The sequence below is a fragment of the Hyperolius riggenbachi genome, chromosome 12, assembly GCF_040937935.1.
Source record: "Hyperolius riggenbachi isolate aHypRig1 chromosome 12, aHypRig1.pri, whole genome shotgun sequence".
Classification (NCBI taxonomy): Eukaryota; Metazoa; Chordata; class Amphibia; order Anura; family Hyperoliidae; genus Hyperolius; species Hyperolius riggenbachi.
Window position 1 is genome coordinate 127,717,857 of NC_090657.1, and position 16,593 is coordinate 127,734,449.

The 16,593-nt window shown below is 46.2% G+C and overlaps 1 protein-coding gene across 3 annotated transcripts in view; it reads left to right on the forward strand.

The window, feature by feature from the left end:
* Positions 1-16,593, forward strand: part of MFSD11 (major facilitator superfamily domain containing 11) — a 722,948-nt gene that overhangs the window by 575,510 nt on the left and 130,845 nt on the right. For all 3 annotated transcript variants that reach the window (XM_068263650.1, XM_068263651.1, XM_068263652.1), the window contains one exon: positions 1,095-1,269. In XM_068263650.1, coding sequence (XP_068119751.1) covers positions 1,095-1,269 — 175 coding nt within the window. The remainder of the gene's footprint in view (positions 1-1,094; positions 1,270-16,593) is intronic.

Here is a 16,593-nt window from a genome sequence, read left to right on the forward strand (position 1 = left end):
TTTTTTTTTTTTTTTTCCTCTCTGCACATCTCTATCTTTTCCTCCTTTTTTTGCAAGTCTTTTTTCTTCTCTCCCCTTTTCTCCCTCTGTCTTTTGACTGTCCTCAGAGGAACTCACTATCTAATCCCTACCGTAGTCTGTTTACCACACACTGTAATTAAAATGCATGTATAAAGTGCTGATGTCTGCAGCACTTTACAGAGTACATAGTCATGTCACTGACTGTCCTCAGAGGAGCTCACAGATCAGTGTTATAAAGTGTGTATGTACACTGGAGGTGGTGGAGGGGCGCCTTTTGACTGTTGGCCTAGGGCGGTACAAAATACAAATCCGGCCCTGAGCACAGCTCTCTCCCTACACTGCTTCACACAGCACACAGACTGTAAAATGGCTGCCGTGCTGGTGGTTTTGTGGGGTGTAGTCTAGGAGTGAGGGATAGTTGATTGGCTGCCATGTGTCTGCTAACTCTGGGGTGAGGGGTCAAATTTTGTATCCATGATGGTGGTGGGGCGGAGGGGGGGTCAGGTTAAACACGCTATGTGTTCGCCTGCCGACGCGAACATGTGTTATTGGCCAGGAACTGTTCGTGATGAATGAATATTTTACTAACCTTTACCCACATTATCAATGTTTTCCATACTTACCAATAAAATGTAGATTCCTATACCCTTTCCCCACATTTTTGCCACAAGTAAAAGTTAGGCCAAGGTCAGTGCCAAACTTACATCTGGTACCAGAATTGTGCTGAACAGGAATCAGAAATGTGTGCTTTGTTGCCAGTCAAAGAGAACTTGCAGGAGCTGCTTGCAAACAGCAAAATGTGTGATATTTAAGAGAAAAAAAACAGTAGCGAAACCTTTCCTTGAAAGTGTGGTCTGTGACCTGCTCTAAGCAAAGTATTGAATTTAGTGGTGTAGCAGTTTGTTCCAGAGTGTGATTTGTTATTATGTGAGAAGTGCATTTCTTTGAGCTTGTGCTGAAACATAACTCATTAATACCTGAAAGTAACCATTTTCTCGAAGCCTTCCAGCTGTGTTTTGAAAGGTACTTCTCTAACAGAAAGCATATTAAAAATCCTCCTCTCTTCTTTCTAGGTGGAGCTGTCTTTGGATTACTCAGCAAGAATAGTCACTTTGGCAGGAATCCAGTCTTTCTCTTCGGGCTTGTAGTTCATTTTCTGGCATTCTACTTGATCTTCCTGAGTATTCCCAACGATGCCCCCATTACCTCCCGTGAAGGAACATACAGCAGGGCTTTCGTAGACCCTAGGTATCAAATTCAGTGTACATTTTTCCCTATGTAAATATAGCAAAACACATATACTAACACTGTACAGTGCTGCGTAATATGTCGGCGCTATATAAATACTAAATAATAATAATAATAAAATACTATTTAACCATTTCAAGATTGCTTCCCCTTTAACATGGCAGCATGGTACCTGCTCACATTGTAGTATTGTGTTTAAAGGGGTTCTGTGGGCCTTAAAAAACAAAAACAAAAAGTGTCACTTACCTGGGGCTTCTACCTGACCCCTGCAGCTATTAAGTCCCTCGCCGTCACTATAGCCGCCTCCGCTCGTCGCGCCGGTGACCTGCTAATTATTCGTCTAACTAGACGAATAGCACTGTGGCTGTGCGTGTCCTTGCTCCCGCGCGTGTCATTGGGAGGCGCAGTATGAAGTTTTCTTGTACTGCACCTGCTCAGTGAGCATCCGATGAAGAGTGCGGGAGTGAAGATGTGCACGGCCGCACAGCCGCAGTACTATTCGTCTAGTTAGATGAATAATTAGCAGGTCACTGGCGGCGACGAATGGAGGTGGCTTCAGTGACGTCGTGGGACTTAATAGCTGCAGGGGGCTGGTAGAAGCCCCCAGGCAAGTGACACTTTTTTTCTTTTTTTAAGGCCCACAGAACCCCTTAACCTTCCTGGCGGTAAGCCGCGAAGGAGATTTTCTCAGGCCCTGCTGGGCCGATCTGCGTAATTTTTTTTTTTGCTGAACGCAGCTAGCACTTTTCTAGCTGCGTCAGCACACCGATCGCCACCGCCCACGCCGATTTGCCGCTATCCGCGCCGCCGCAGAGCCCCCCTAGACCCCTGCGCTGCCTGGCCTATCAGCGCCAGGCAGCGCTAAGGGGTGGATCGGGTCTCCCTTAGACGTCACGACGTCCATGACGTCGGTGACGTCATCCCGCTTTGTCGCCATGGCGACGGGGGAAGCCCTCCAGGAAATCCCGTTCTTTGAACGGCATTTCCTGATCGCCTATCGCCGGAGGCGATCGGAGGGGCTGGGGGGACGCCGCTGAGCAGTGGCTATCATGTAGCGAGCCCTAGGCTCGCTACATGATTTAAAAAAAAAAAAAAAGCAAAAAAAGGCAGCGCTGCCCCCTGGCGGTATTTTAAAATACCGCCAGGGAGGTTAAGGCTCCGTTCACACCTAAAACCGCAAAACGCTGGTGATTACCGCTGGCGTTTTGCGGTAGTGATTTTTTAACGTGGAAAAATCACTGGACACTGTAGCGGTTTGGGAGCGGTCGCGATCAGCTGTTCTATACATGCTAATCGCGACCGCTCCGGAATCGCCGGCAAACCGCTGCATGTAACATGTTTGCAGTTAACGCTGACCGCAAACGTGGCAGTGAGAACACTGCCATAGTGTTACATGTGCTAGCGGTTTTTAAAAACCGCCATCGGTTTGCCGTGAGCGGGAATCGCGTGATTCCCGCTCAAGTGAGAACGAGCCCTAAAAAAAATAAAGTAAGCTTTAACCACTTCAGTTATAATCTAGCTATCAACAGGCAGCAGCAAGATGAGGCATAGAACCTAGCCATGTGACTTCTGTTTTCACATAATTACACACAACTGCATTGGCCCAAATTTACAAAGGCTGGAGAGCAATGTCAAGTTTCTGTGATGAGAAAACACACTTCTTTAACACAAATTGGTGAAAAACCTAATTCTGTCTTTGAAAGAAAAATGTCACAATGGAACGATGAAAGACGGTGGCCTTGTGATGAATCAGAATTTTTTCAGGTTAATTGAATGACCAGAATTGCACGTTCATAGTTTTATTTTTGGAATGTGCTGGAAAAGCAAGTTTGATCCATAGAGGCCTCACCTCTATGGTGAGGCCTCTATGGAGTATGCAGTTAAAAAGAAAGTATAGGACAGCACTCAAATGATGATGGGTATCTGAGCGTGCTGTGAATTCACCCGTGTACCAGCGGGGCTTCAGAAAATCTTCTCCCAAAATGATCAGCTCTTTTTTTGAAAAGTTGACTTTATTTTCAAGCTTTCAAAGTACAAACATTAAAAAGATGCTTAGTATCCACTATGCAGCTTTTTAATGTTTCCACTTTGCAGTTTACAGGATAAAAAGATTTAACAGAAACCTGAGCAAAAAAAGAAAAATGAAAGCATCCAGCCCCCTTTAGGCTATGGCTTCCTTGCCATCCTCCCAAGCTGCCTCGATCCTCCACTGGCCATCCTGATAAATCCTGCTCTGGCCCTCAGTCGCGTTGTACTGTGTATGTGCGGCCCTTTCGTGTGTCCCCTTGGAAAGTTTTACACCTGCACAGTATGCGCTCGGCGACGAGAGCAGGTTTGCGGCTGGTCTGCTCATGCGCTGTACAGTGGGACTGAGGGCGACAGGAGGACATACCGGGACAACCAGTGAAGGATCCAAGCGGCCTGGAAGGACATTGAGGGATCCATGGCCTTAAGGGAGCAGGAGGAAGCCCCATCTGCTATTAACGTCTTAAGGTCAGACACAACAGGTCACCGGAGAATAAAGATGGATGCTATTAATTTTGAACTGAAACAGGTTTTATGCAAATGTGTGCATAAATAGACCTTGGAAATAGATCTACAACGTCGACTTGTTTCGGAGTAACCTTCTTCAGGCCTTCACAAACCATTGTAATCTGTAATATACAGGACAAAAATTGGGACGGGTACCATCTGGACAAAATCAAGCCAGGAAACACCACTTAGACTACCATCCTGGTGCATCTTGCCTGTGTGCTGTGTACAATGGTCGTCTAAGTGGTGTTTCCTGGCTTGATTTTGTCCAGATGGTACCCGTCCCAATTATTGTCATGTATATTACAGATTACAATTGTTTGTGAAGGCCTGAAGAAGGTTACTCCGAAACAAGTCGACTTTGTAGCCTTTTTAAACAATTGCGTATTTCAACATATGTTTTTGGTACTTGATACTGGAATGTTGTTTGCAAAGATGGATTCACTTCAAGATTTGTGAACTCTGTTTTTACAAAAGAACTTTTTGATACATTAAAATTTAAGATCATCTTGAAACTTCTTTGTCTCTTCAAAAATACGTTTTTACTATATATTCTTGTACTTATACGGTTATATTATTGGTGTTGTGGCACACCATTGAGGATTTGGTTTTTGGTCTCCCAATTTTTCTAATTACAGGCTCCATATTATTTTCACTTTGTTTGTTCTTTAACTGCCCTCCTCTCTCTGGTGTCAAGAGATCAACTCTTTGTGGCCACCACTGAATCTATGAATCTATAGCATTCTCATGGTGATTAAATTCTACTGAGTTTTATCACTGACAACAAATGGGCAGGAGGTGGGTGGGATGGCTGTGTTTTGAATAGTAGAGAGTTGCTGCTTAGTTAGGTAATGCCTACATTCCTTACAGCTGCAACCTTGTATAAATGGACCCTGAGTCACATCACAGATTTTTTTTTTCAAAAGCTCTTACTCTGGGGACACATGTGCGGCGCAGAAGTGAAGAGTCGCACTCCTATGTAGCTCCTCTGCATGAGTGAGAGTTTGCAGTGCTTCCTGGGGCTATTTGCTTCTTAATTTGCTCCAAACTACCTGCCACCACTTGAAGTACTCGCGCATGTCATGGAGGCGAAAGAACAAAGAATCGCTGGCCAAACAATTCATTAAGGATTATTCACTCGGGCTCGCACTTCCAGCATGGTCTCACAAAATGGCACCCAGTGGCCTAACTCCTCTTAGGACCTTCTCCCAGAGACTCAAGATGATGATTGGTCTCAATGTTCTGCTTCTCGCTTGCCTAAACCGACTTAGGAGATACACAACACCACAGTGACTATGTCTCAGGAAATCGTGGCTCTGCACTCCCGGAAAGACAGGCTGGAAATGGTGCAGGCTGAACTCCAACAGACTGCCAGGCTCTTCCAAACCTTTTTTGCCAGACTCCCCAGCCTCCGCCTTCACCTGCGCACTGTGTACACAGCGCACTTAAGCCGATGCCTGCTGCCGACCCAACATGTCTTCCTCTGCCTTAAGGACTTTTACATCCTTCTACAGGCCCGGTACTCTACGTCCCTTGCTTACGAGGGTAAAGCAATCCAGATCTTTCCCAATGTATCACCGGTCATTCTGGAGAAGAGTCGCCGGGTGAAAGATTACTTATTTTCTTATTAGAGCTAAAATACGTTATTGACGGGGATACCTGTTCAAGTTGCTTGTCTCCCATAGTGGCTCCTTGTTGGTGGCTACTACTTCTAAGGAGGGCTAGATCCTCTGTAAACTAAGCCTTAGACAGCCTTCCTTTCCCTCACAGTGCTCTCACCACTCTCCGACCAAGCATTTATCTCATCAGCGGCCTTCGTACTCCAGGGCCCTGGACCCTACCTGACCTGAGTGTGGTTTGTATGTATACTCGCCTGTACTGTGGCCTTTTTTTTTTTTTAATCTGATTTTGGTTCTTTTTTTTCACTATATTAATGATACAGCCTGCTTGTCATTGCACTGTCCCTGTAATGGGTTTATTGTTTAACTACAGCTGTCTCACTCTACCGAGATGTCAGCCACTTTGCCCCATCATCGACTCGAAGTGGATACTGATTCTTTTGGTTCTTGCATTAGCTGGCACATCATGTAGCTGTTTATATCATGTGATTTTGTTTTCTCTTTGGGTGCTGTTTTGCTGCCGCAATATGGCTACTGTTAACAGATCAATCTAGCAGGATGTACTTAGTTTATGGTTTTATTGTTTTTATTACTTTACAGTTTTTCCTTCAAGGCAAGATACTCATGATTCTATATGTTTTACAGTGCTATTCATGCTTATAGTTGTTGGTCCTTTTTCTATATTCAAGGTAGTAGGGCTCAGAGGCGTAGTTAGGGCTTTCAGTGCCCGGGGACAAAGACTATTAATGCGCCCCCTAAGGTGAAGACTGCGCCGCGTATAGTGCCCAGTATGGGTAGGTAGTGCCCCAGTATAGCTAGTATAGTGCCCAGTATAGGTAGGTAGGGCCCCAGTATAGCTACTATAGTGTCCAGTATGGGTAGGTAATGCCCCAGTATAGCTAGTAAAATGCCCAGTATAGGTAGGTTGTGCCCCAGTATAGCTAGTATAGTGCCCAGTATAGGTAGGTAGTGCCCTAGTATAGCTAGTATAGTGTCCATTATCGGTAGGTAGGGCCCCAGTATAGCTAGTATAGTGCCCAGTATAGGTAATTAGGGCCCCAGTATAGCTAGCATAGTGCCCAGTATAGGTAGGTAGTGCCCCAGTATAGCTAGTATAGTGTCCAGTATGGGTAGGTAGTGCCCCAGTATAGCTAGTATAGTGTCCAGTATGGGTAGGTAGTGCCCCAGTATAGCTAGTATAGTGCCCAGTATACAGATAGTATAGTGCCCCGGTATAGCGCCCCAGAGTCCCTCTGCCAGGCTTCACTCACCGTCAATATCCCCATACAGACAGTGCTGTGCGGTGTGCGTGTGCTCTGCTTCTGGTCCTCCTCTCCGCCTGGCAGCCCTGGGTTGGTTGATTTATCCAGTCCGGCTCCAAGCCTCCGACCACGCTGTCTAGGAAGGATGGGGCTGGCTCTGGCTGGCGGCACCTCTGCCTGTCTCTCTGCCGCTCTGCGCAGCGTTCCACTGCTATGGACGCTGCGCGGCGGTGCGGCGATGACGTGTGACGTCACTGAGTGGGGAGACTTGGCTGGCGCTAAAGAAATAATACATTTTAAAGGAAAATTAAAAAAAAGGACACTGCAGCTGGGCGCCCTTGGCAACCCTACGCCCGTGTGTAGAAACTATAAATGACTAGAACTATTGTTTCACATGACATGAGGTGCTTTACAAGAGGAGGAAAGCCTTTAAAGAGTATAGATGATCCAAACCTGATCTGATTTTCCTTCATTAGACCCATTTTTGTGAAAATTCTGCCCCTTCTAATTTTGACCTCTCATACTCTAGGGCCTTTTTTTTTTTTTTTTTTTTTTACAACCTATTCTAAGAAAAAGAGAGGCGTGGCTATTTTGGTTCATAATCATACCCCAATCACTGTAATTCAGGTATATTGGGACCCTCAAAGTAGGTCCCTTATCATTAAGGCTCGATTGGGATCTTACTTTGGTGAATTGATACACCCCTCAAAGCCCTCAAGCTCAATTTTATAAAAGTATGTTTCAAACATTTGTTCAGATCCACTCCCCCCATATGATCCTTGCAGGTGATTTAAATGGTGTGACCAGTCCATCTTTGGATAGGAGTTGCCATACAGTCTTTACAAGGGTTTTCCTTAAAACTCTCACCTCCTGTTTAAGAAAAGCTCAATTACTTTGTTTGAAGTACCAGAGGGTACTGCCCACACATATTATTATTCACAGTCTCATGATGTTTATGGCCACTTGAACTATTTATTTTTCACCTGTGCATATAAGGGGTACTTCAGATGTAGAGGTGAGGTTGCACACCTGGTCTAACCATGCCTCGTGTTGAACAACTCCTTGGGTTGCCCTCCTCTGTTTCATATAGCAGAAGAGAGACAAGAAACAGGAAAATTGATACTCACCTTGTAATTTTCCTTTCCTGGTGTATCTCCATGTCGGCATACTGATGGGTTAGCTCCGCCCCTCTAACCTCTATAGGACCAATTAAAGATTCTATATATATATGGTCCCTACCCCTTCCACCGCATTCTTGTAAATAGAACTCCAACACGATGGACAAGGGTGGGACGTATGCCGACATGGAGATGCACCAGGAAAGGAAAATTACAAGGTGAGTATCAATTTTCCTGTTTCACTGGTGCCTCCATGTCGGCATACTGATGGGATATGTATAGCAAGAATAATAAGAGACCAATCGGGTGGGTACTGCTTAAACAATTTATTTATGTGTCGCAGACAATACACTCCTTCCAAAGCCAACAGATGTCAATAATGCAGGGTTCACTCTGTAATGATTTATAAAGGTATTAGGCTCTACCCAATTTGCAGCCTTGCATATGTTCATTAACGAAACTCCTGCTGAAGCCGCCCAAGAAGAGGATATGCTTCTTGTTGAATGTGCTGAGGTATAAGAAGGTGCTTTCGCCCCTCTGGCTCTATATGCTTCCTTGATGAGGCAAACTATCCAGGGCTCTATCGTTCTCATCGTCACCTCTTTTCCCTTCCTGGGTCCCGCTGGATTCACGAAGAGATGATCCGAGTTCCTAAATGTACTTCTCATATGTAGATATTGTCTCAGACATCTAGCGATATATAGGGGATGACCTCCCGGAAAACTATCATCCACCGGAAAAGCTGGCAGTGTCCATTCTTGGTTTAGATGCCTTACTGACACCACCTTTGGCAGGAAGTAAGACATTGATCTCAGTACTACTCTGTCCTGGAAGAAGACTTAGAAAGGATCTTTCCAGCCCAGCGCTCTTATTTCTGACACTCTTCTCCCTGAAGATACTGCAATTAGAAACACCATTTTCAAAGTCATATTCCAGATTGAACAATTTTCCAGAGGTTCAAATAGTTCTGATGACAGATATTCTAGCACTAAAGGGAGATCCCAGCTTGGACAAACTTTTTGTAATGGTGGTCTCATTTTCATTATGACCTGAAAGTATTTTTGCACCAGTCTCTGATTAGCCAACTGTGATCCAATCGGCGCTGAAATGGCCGATACTTGGACTCTAAGTGTTCTCACTGTCAGACCCATATCGAATCCTGTCTGTAGAAATTCCAAGACGTGGTACTGATGGTACCAAATAATCCACATTTTTTGTAAGGAGAAGTCAATGAATTTTTTCCATACTCTGTAATATGTTGCATTTGTGAAAGATTTTCTTGCTCTCAGCAGTGTTTCTGTGACTAAATCCGAGAAGCCTGCTTTCAGCAAATTTTTCCTCTCAATCTCCAAGCAGTCAATGCTATTCTGTGTAGATGTTGATGTCTCAAGTCTCCCTGGGACAATAGATCTGGTATTAGAGGCAACTTCCAGCATGGAGCAATCGACATTCTGAGAAGTAGAGGGAACCACGGCCTCTTCGGCCAGTAAGGTGTTATTACTATAGCTTCTATCTTCTCCTGTTGTAATCTGTTCAAAAACCTCAATATAAGCGGAGTTGGGGGAAAAGCATATATCATCATTGCATTCCATGCTTGCGTCAGAGCATCCACTCCTTCTGCTTTCCTGGATGGGAACCTGGAGAAAAAGCTTGGTAACTGGTAGTTCAGTTCCGAGGCGAACAAGTCCACCTGAGGAAGTCCCTATTTCTGGACTAGCTTCTCAAAGATCTCCCTCTTCAACATCTATTCGTTGCTCTTTATTAGATTCCTGGACAGGAAATCTGCTCTTGAATTCTGAGTCCTTGGTATGTATATCGCTCTCAAAGCCATCAGATTCCTTTCTGCCCAACACATGAGCAGATACACTTCCTTAATCAGAGACTTGCTCCTTGTTCCCCCTTGCTTCTGCACATAGGCAACTGCAGCTTTGTTGTCCATTTGCGAGCATACAGCTTTCCCTTTCAACTGGTTGGCAAAGGCTTGTGCTGCCCTTAACTCCAAAATGTTGGACACTACATTCTTCTGAGGATAACTCCACAGGCCCTGAGCCCAATTCTCCTCGCAATGCGCTCCCCAGCCCATCCTGCTGGCGTCTGACGTAACTGTGACCCAGCAGTAGGCAGTAGGGAGACAGTTGATTGGCAAGACTTAGATTCTTTCTCTCTGTCCACCATAGTAGTGACCTTCTGACTTGTACTGGGATTCTGATGATCTATGTCATTGACAGATGATTCCACTGATCCAACAACAAACCTTGGAGAGGCCTCATGTGCCATCTGCTCCATTTTACCACTACTATGGCTGATGACATCATCCCCAGAACATGAAGGCACATTCTTGCTGATATTTTTTCTTCCGGTAAGGACACCGTGTCTCTCACTGTGTTGAACACTGCGCCTAGATAAGTTAGAGCTCTGGTTGGTTCGAATTGACTTTTTTTGTGGTTGATGATCCAACCCAGACTGGAAAGGAATTTTATTACCTTCTCTGAGTCTCTCAACAATTCTTCTCTGGAATTTGCCATAACCAGGATGTCGTCCAGATAGTGATGGACCCTCATTCCTTCTGTCCTTAACTCTGCTATTGCTGAAACTAGGACCATTGTAAAAATTCGTGGTGAGGTGGAAAGTCCGAATGGCAGAGAAGAGAATTGTAGATGCGTATCCTTTATAAAGAACCTCAGGAATCTCTGGAATTGTCATATGGGTATGTGGAAGTAGGCATCCTGAAGATCTATGAACATTAACCAATCGCCTGGGGATACTGCCAGTATTATGGACTGTAAATACTCCATCTTGAATCTGGGCACTTTTATCGAACGGTTCAGATATTTTAGGTCTATCACTGGTCTGAATCCTCCTGATTTCTTCATGAACAGAAACAGAGGTGAATAAATCCCCTTGAATCTTTCTGAAGTAGGCACTGTCTCTACCACTCCTTGAGATACCAGAGATTGTACGTATTGGTGTAGAACTTGTCTTCTCACTGGATTTGCCAAAATCCTTGTAGGCACCCATCTGTCTTTTGGTATCTGTCGAAAAGACCATTTGTGTCCCTTGTTGATTACCAAGGTAACCCATGGATCTCGAATCTTCTCCACCCAGACATTGCTGAAAGCTCTTAATCTTGACCCAACCTTCAATGTCTGGGTGGGCGCACCTTCAAAAGGGCTGCTTTTGTTGTCCCCCAGGTTTTGTAGATGATTTTAGAGATCTCGCCAGATTCACTTGCGTACTTCTCCAATTTTTCCTGAAAAATCTTCCTGGCTTGTAGCTCTTTGCTTCAGAGAATTTATTTGCCGTTTGCCTCTTTGGATTGGGATAGTTCTTTCTGTGCAAGGAAACGCGGAAAAGCCGACGCGTGTGCTGTTAGCAAGGCGGCTGATTCCGCGTCCAGCGCGGCGGTTTGCACGCAGGAGCGTGCGTCTGGTACTGTGAGAGAACGCGGAAAAGCCGCCGCGTGTACTGATAGCAAGGCGGCTGGTTCCGCGTCCAGTGCGGCGGTTTGCACGCAGCAGCATGCGTCTGGTGTGGCTGGGTCTGTTAGTTCACACAGATTCAGGAATACGCGCGCGCGCGCTGAGAGGCAGAACTTTTATGACGGCCAAGGGGGGATCAGCTGACCAGGCTGGTCAGCTGACCTCAGAGCAAGTAACTATTGGTCTATCACTTAGGGGTGGCGCCAGAGAGTGCTGCTCTATATATAGTTACTGCTGGCCAGTCACAAGTTGCCGTTGCGAACACTACGTGGAAGCACTCAGACCTTAGTCAGATCCAACAGTGTGCTTGAACCAGGAGGACCTGGGAATTCACACTGAGCCAGATTACTTGCGTTATCATTCTGTTATACTTCAGACTAGTTCCAGGGTGTAGAGACCACGGACCTCACACCCAAGATTAGGGAACTTGTGTTATCATTCTGTTATACTTCAGACTAGTTCCAGGGTGTTGAGACCACGGACCTCACACCCAAGATTAGGGAACTTGTGCTATCATTCTGTTATACTTCAGATTAGTTCCAGGGTGTAGAGACCACAGACCTTACACCCAAGACTAGGCATTGCTTGATATCTGGTATGACCTATTACTTTCCTGACTATCTCTCCGCTCTCTGATTCGGTACCACGCACATCTGATTATCCGTTGCCAACCCTGCCTGCCTTGGATACCGAATCAGCCTTCTGTCTTTGTACTTTATCTGTCCGTGTGTTGCCGACCTGGCTTGCCCGACCTCGAGAGCTATCTCTCCCCTTTAGGAGATAGTCTCCAGATCAGCTAGTGACATCCACCTTCAGGTGTCACTCACTCACTGGCCCTTCCTACTTTCAGCCTGAGACTCCACCCCTTGGAAGGTCTCAGGCTGCTGGAAGGTTCTCGTGCTTCTCTAAAGAGCAGTATTGCTCATACTGCCAAAGACCACCTGCTCATCAGGTGGTTTACTCAAAGTCATTACTGTTGCACCAAACACTCACGATATATACAGGTGTCCAGAGGTTAGTACTATATCTGTATTCTTGGTGATACTGCAGATCACCAATAATCAGATTGTCTCTGTGTGCTGACACCGATCGTTACAGAACGGCAGACCAAAACCAAATGGACGCACTCAATAGCCGTCTTGATGCACTCACCACTTCGGTGGAGAATTACACCCGAGTGCTGGACAGTCACCAGACCCAGATCAACGCTTTGTCTGGGACTGTACAAGTCTTTCAGACGGCTGTGAATGCAGTGCGATCTCCTCCTAGCACAGACATACGTATGCCTGTACCCGAAAGGTTTTCTAGTCACAGATCTGACTTCCAGAATTTTAGAAAGAGTGTTGTCATACTTTGAGTTAAGGCCTAATGCATCAGGAACCATGGCACAGAGAGTTACATTCATTAAAACTCTGTTGTCTGGGGATTCCCAGACCTGGGTGTATAGTCTGCAGACAGGGCATCAGGCTCTAACCTCAATGGAGGAATTATTTAAAGCTATGGCTATATTTTATGATGATCCGGACATTGCCTCTACCGCTAAGCGGAAGCTCAAGACACTACGGCAGGGCAAGGGTCTGGTGGAGAATTATGCAGCGGAGTTCAGGAAATGGGCAGTTTCAGCTAGATGGGACTCATTCGCACTTCTAGACTGTTTTTTGTCAGGGTTGTCAGATGCGGTCTCTGATCTAATGTTGGGTCATCCTGAGCCGAAGTCTATTGATGAGGCCATTTCGTTAGCAGTCAGAATTGATCGTCGCCTACGTTATCAAAGACAGACTCGGAGTGGGAACAATGGGAAATATGTTTCCTACGCCGCACCTCCATCTGTTTCATCCCCACCCGTTTCGCCTCCACCAGAACCAATGCAGATTGGTCAGTCGAGATTGTCCCGGGTGGAGCAGAGGCGCAGAGAAACAGAGCAGCTCTGTCTGTACTGTGCAGAGGAAGGTCATAGAGTACAGAATTGTCCCAAGAAGTCGGGAAACGCTGCCGCCTAGGTGTAGTCGGAGGTAATACCCTAGGCACGCAGTCGTTACCTCTAGATGATAAACATTTGCTCCCCCCTTGTACTATATCTTGGAAAGATAAGACAGAGACCACCGATGCCTTCATTGACTCTGGCTCAGCAGCCAATTTTATGGATTACGAATTTGCTAAGAAATTGGGGATCCCTATTTTTCCGTTGCAGCAACGGATTCTGGTCACGGCAGTGGATGATTCTCCTCTGCAGAGTAAACACCCTCTGTCTCAGACCCCAGAGTTAAGGGTTACGGTGGGGGTGTTACATAAAGAGAATTTACAGTTTCTGGTCTTACGGATGACAACCTCCACGATCATTCTTGGTATGCCATAGTTACAACTTCACTCTCCTCAGATCAATTGGGCTTCAGGTCAGCTAAGGAGCTGGTCTACCCATTGTTATCATCATTGTCTAGCGAAGGTAACATTGAGTAAAACCAAGATTCACATGGAAGGGTTTCCAGACCAGTATTCAGAATTTGCGGACGTGTTTTGTCCCAAGTCAGCAGATAAACTTCCTCCGCACCGTCCTTTTGATTGTCCCATTGATCTCAGGTCTGGTTGTATGCCCCCTAGAGGTCATCTCTATAATTTGTCTTGGCCAGAGAAATTAGCTATGCAAGAATACATCCGAGAAAATTTAGCTAAAGGCTTTATTCGTCCCTCTCGGTCACCAGCAGTGGCAGGATTCTTTTTTGTGAAAAAGGATGGAGGCCTCCGTCCATGCATTGATTATCGGGGCTTAAATAAAATTACAGTAAAAAATAGTTATCCTCTGCCCTTAATAGACGATTTGTTTACCCAGGTCACCAATGCTAAGATTTTCTCAAAGTTGGATTTAAGGGGTGCATACAACCTTGTGCGTATCAGGGACGGTGATGAATGGAAGACGGCCTTTAACACACCCGACGGGCATTACGAGTACCTAGTGATTCCCTTCGGGTTGTGTAACGCACCGGCCGTCTTCCAAGAGCTGATTAACGAGGTCTTCAGAGAGGTATTGGGCAAATTCGTCTTAGTGTATTTAGACAACATACTAATTTTCTCATCCAACCTCTCAGAACACAGGAAACATGTTGGGTTTGTGTTACGGAAGTTAAGACAAAATATGCTGTATGCTAAGTTGGAAAAGTGCATTTTCGAAGTGACCTCTGTCGCATTTCTGGGGTACATAATCTCGACCTCTGGCCTCTCTATGGACCCTGGAAAGGTTTCAGCTGTCTTGGAGTGGCCCCAACCTGTAGGACTGAAAGCTCTCCAGAGATTCCTAGGGTTTGCCAACTACTACAGGAGGTTCATAAATGGGTATTCTACGGTGATTTCACCTCTCACCAGTCTCATCAAGAAAGGGGCAGATACTCACCACTGGTCCCCAGAGGCCCATGCTGCTTTCTCCACTCTGAAGAAATTGTTCTGTTCTGCACCCATACTGAGACATGTTGACATCACCTTTCCCTTTATTGTGGAGGTAGATGCCTCAGAGGTAGGGGTAGGGGCTGTGCTGCCTCAGCGTTCTGGGTTGCAGGGAAAATTGCATCCTTGTGCCTATTTCTCCCGTAGGTTTTCACCCGCAGAGAAAAACTACGATTTAGGCAATAGGGAACTTCTAGCCATCAAATTGGCCTTTGAGGAATGGCGACAACATACCATTACTGTTTACACTGACCACAAGAATTTAGAGTACATTGAGGGCGCTAAGAGACTTGGCCCCCGACAGGCCCGGTGGTCGTTATTTTTCTCAAGATTCAGATTTGTAACCACGTATACCCCTGGTAGTAAGAACATCAAGGCTGATGCCTTATCCAGGTGTTTTGAGCCCGAGACAGCACAGCCCTCAGACCCAGAGACCATTGTCCCTCAGAAAGTGGTCCTGGCAGCCACTGAGACCTGGAAAGACTGGACTGTCACTTTAAGTTTGTTCCAACAAGATGTTCCAGAGGGGAAGCCTGAGGGGGTCATGTTTGTACCATTGCCTTTGGAACATTGCAGCCTTTACCAGTTCCGAGTGAACCGTGGACCCATTTGTCCATGGATTTCGTGGGCGAACTCCCCAGGTCTGAGGGCATGACGGTCATTTGGTTGGTAGTCGATCGATTCAGTAAGATGGCTCATTTTGTCCCCCTGAAAGGACTCCCCTCGGCCCAGGAATTGGCTGATCTCTTCATCCAGCACATTTTCCGGCTACATGGCATTCCGGAAAATATAGTGTCAGATCGGGGAGTCCAATTTGTATCCAAGTTTTGGAGGGCATTCTGCCATCAGTTAGACATGGAGCTTTCTTTTTCATCAGGCTACCACCCACAGACCAATGGCCAGCCCGAAAGAATCAATCAGTCCCTGGAACAGTTTCTGAGATGTTATGTTGCAGATGCACAAACCGACTGGGTCAAATTTTTGCTGTTTGCAGAATTTGCACACAACAACCTGAAAAGTTCCTCTTCAGGATTTTCACCATTTCAGGTGGTGATAGGAAGGTCACCTAAGTTCACCCCATTGCCAGTGGCTTCTACTCCGTTTCCAGCCCTGGAGAATTGGCAGAGGTCTTTAAAACAGATTTGGGGAATGGTTAAAAGAAATCTGGGGAGGGCTTTTCAGAACCAGAAGAAACAGGCTGACAGGAGACGTTCCATAGAATGGGAATTTCTTCCAGGAGACTTGGTCTGGGTGTCCACACGACATTTGGCTCTAAAGCAACTGTCACCCAAGTTAGGTCCCAGATTTGTGGATCCTTTTCCAGTGACCAGAAAAATCAATAATATCACTTATGCCATTGATCTCCCTACCAGCATGCGAGGTGTGAGATCATTTCATGTGTCCTTGCTCAAGCCGGCAGTACACGTGGATTCCGCTCCCTCCCCCCCCCCCCCCCCTGTGTTGATTGATGACCAACCGGAGTATAAAATTGAAAAGATTCTGGACTCACGGCTTGTGCAGAACTCCGTGCAGTATTTGGTTCACTGGAAGGGGTATGGCATAGAGGAGAGAACTTGGGTGCCAGACTGTCGTATGCACGCAGAGGAATTAAAGAAGGTATTCCATAACTTGCACCCTGGAAAGCCTGGTGGGAAGTGTCCGGAGTCCACTCCTCAGTGGGGGGGGCTGGGGGGTACTGTAAGGAAACGCGGAAAAGCCGCCACGTGTGCTGATAGCAAGGCGGCTGATTCCGCGTCCAGTGCGGCAGTTTGCACGCAGGAGCGTGCGTCTGGTACTGTGAGAGAACGCGAAAAAGCCGCCGCGTGTACTGATAGCAAGGCGGCTGGTTCCGCGTCCAGTGCGGCGGTTTGCACGCAGC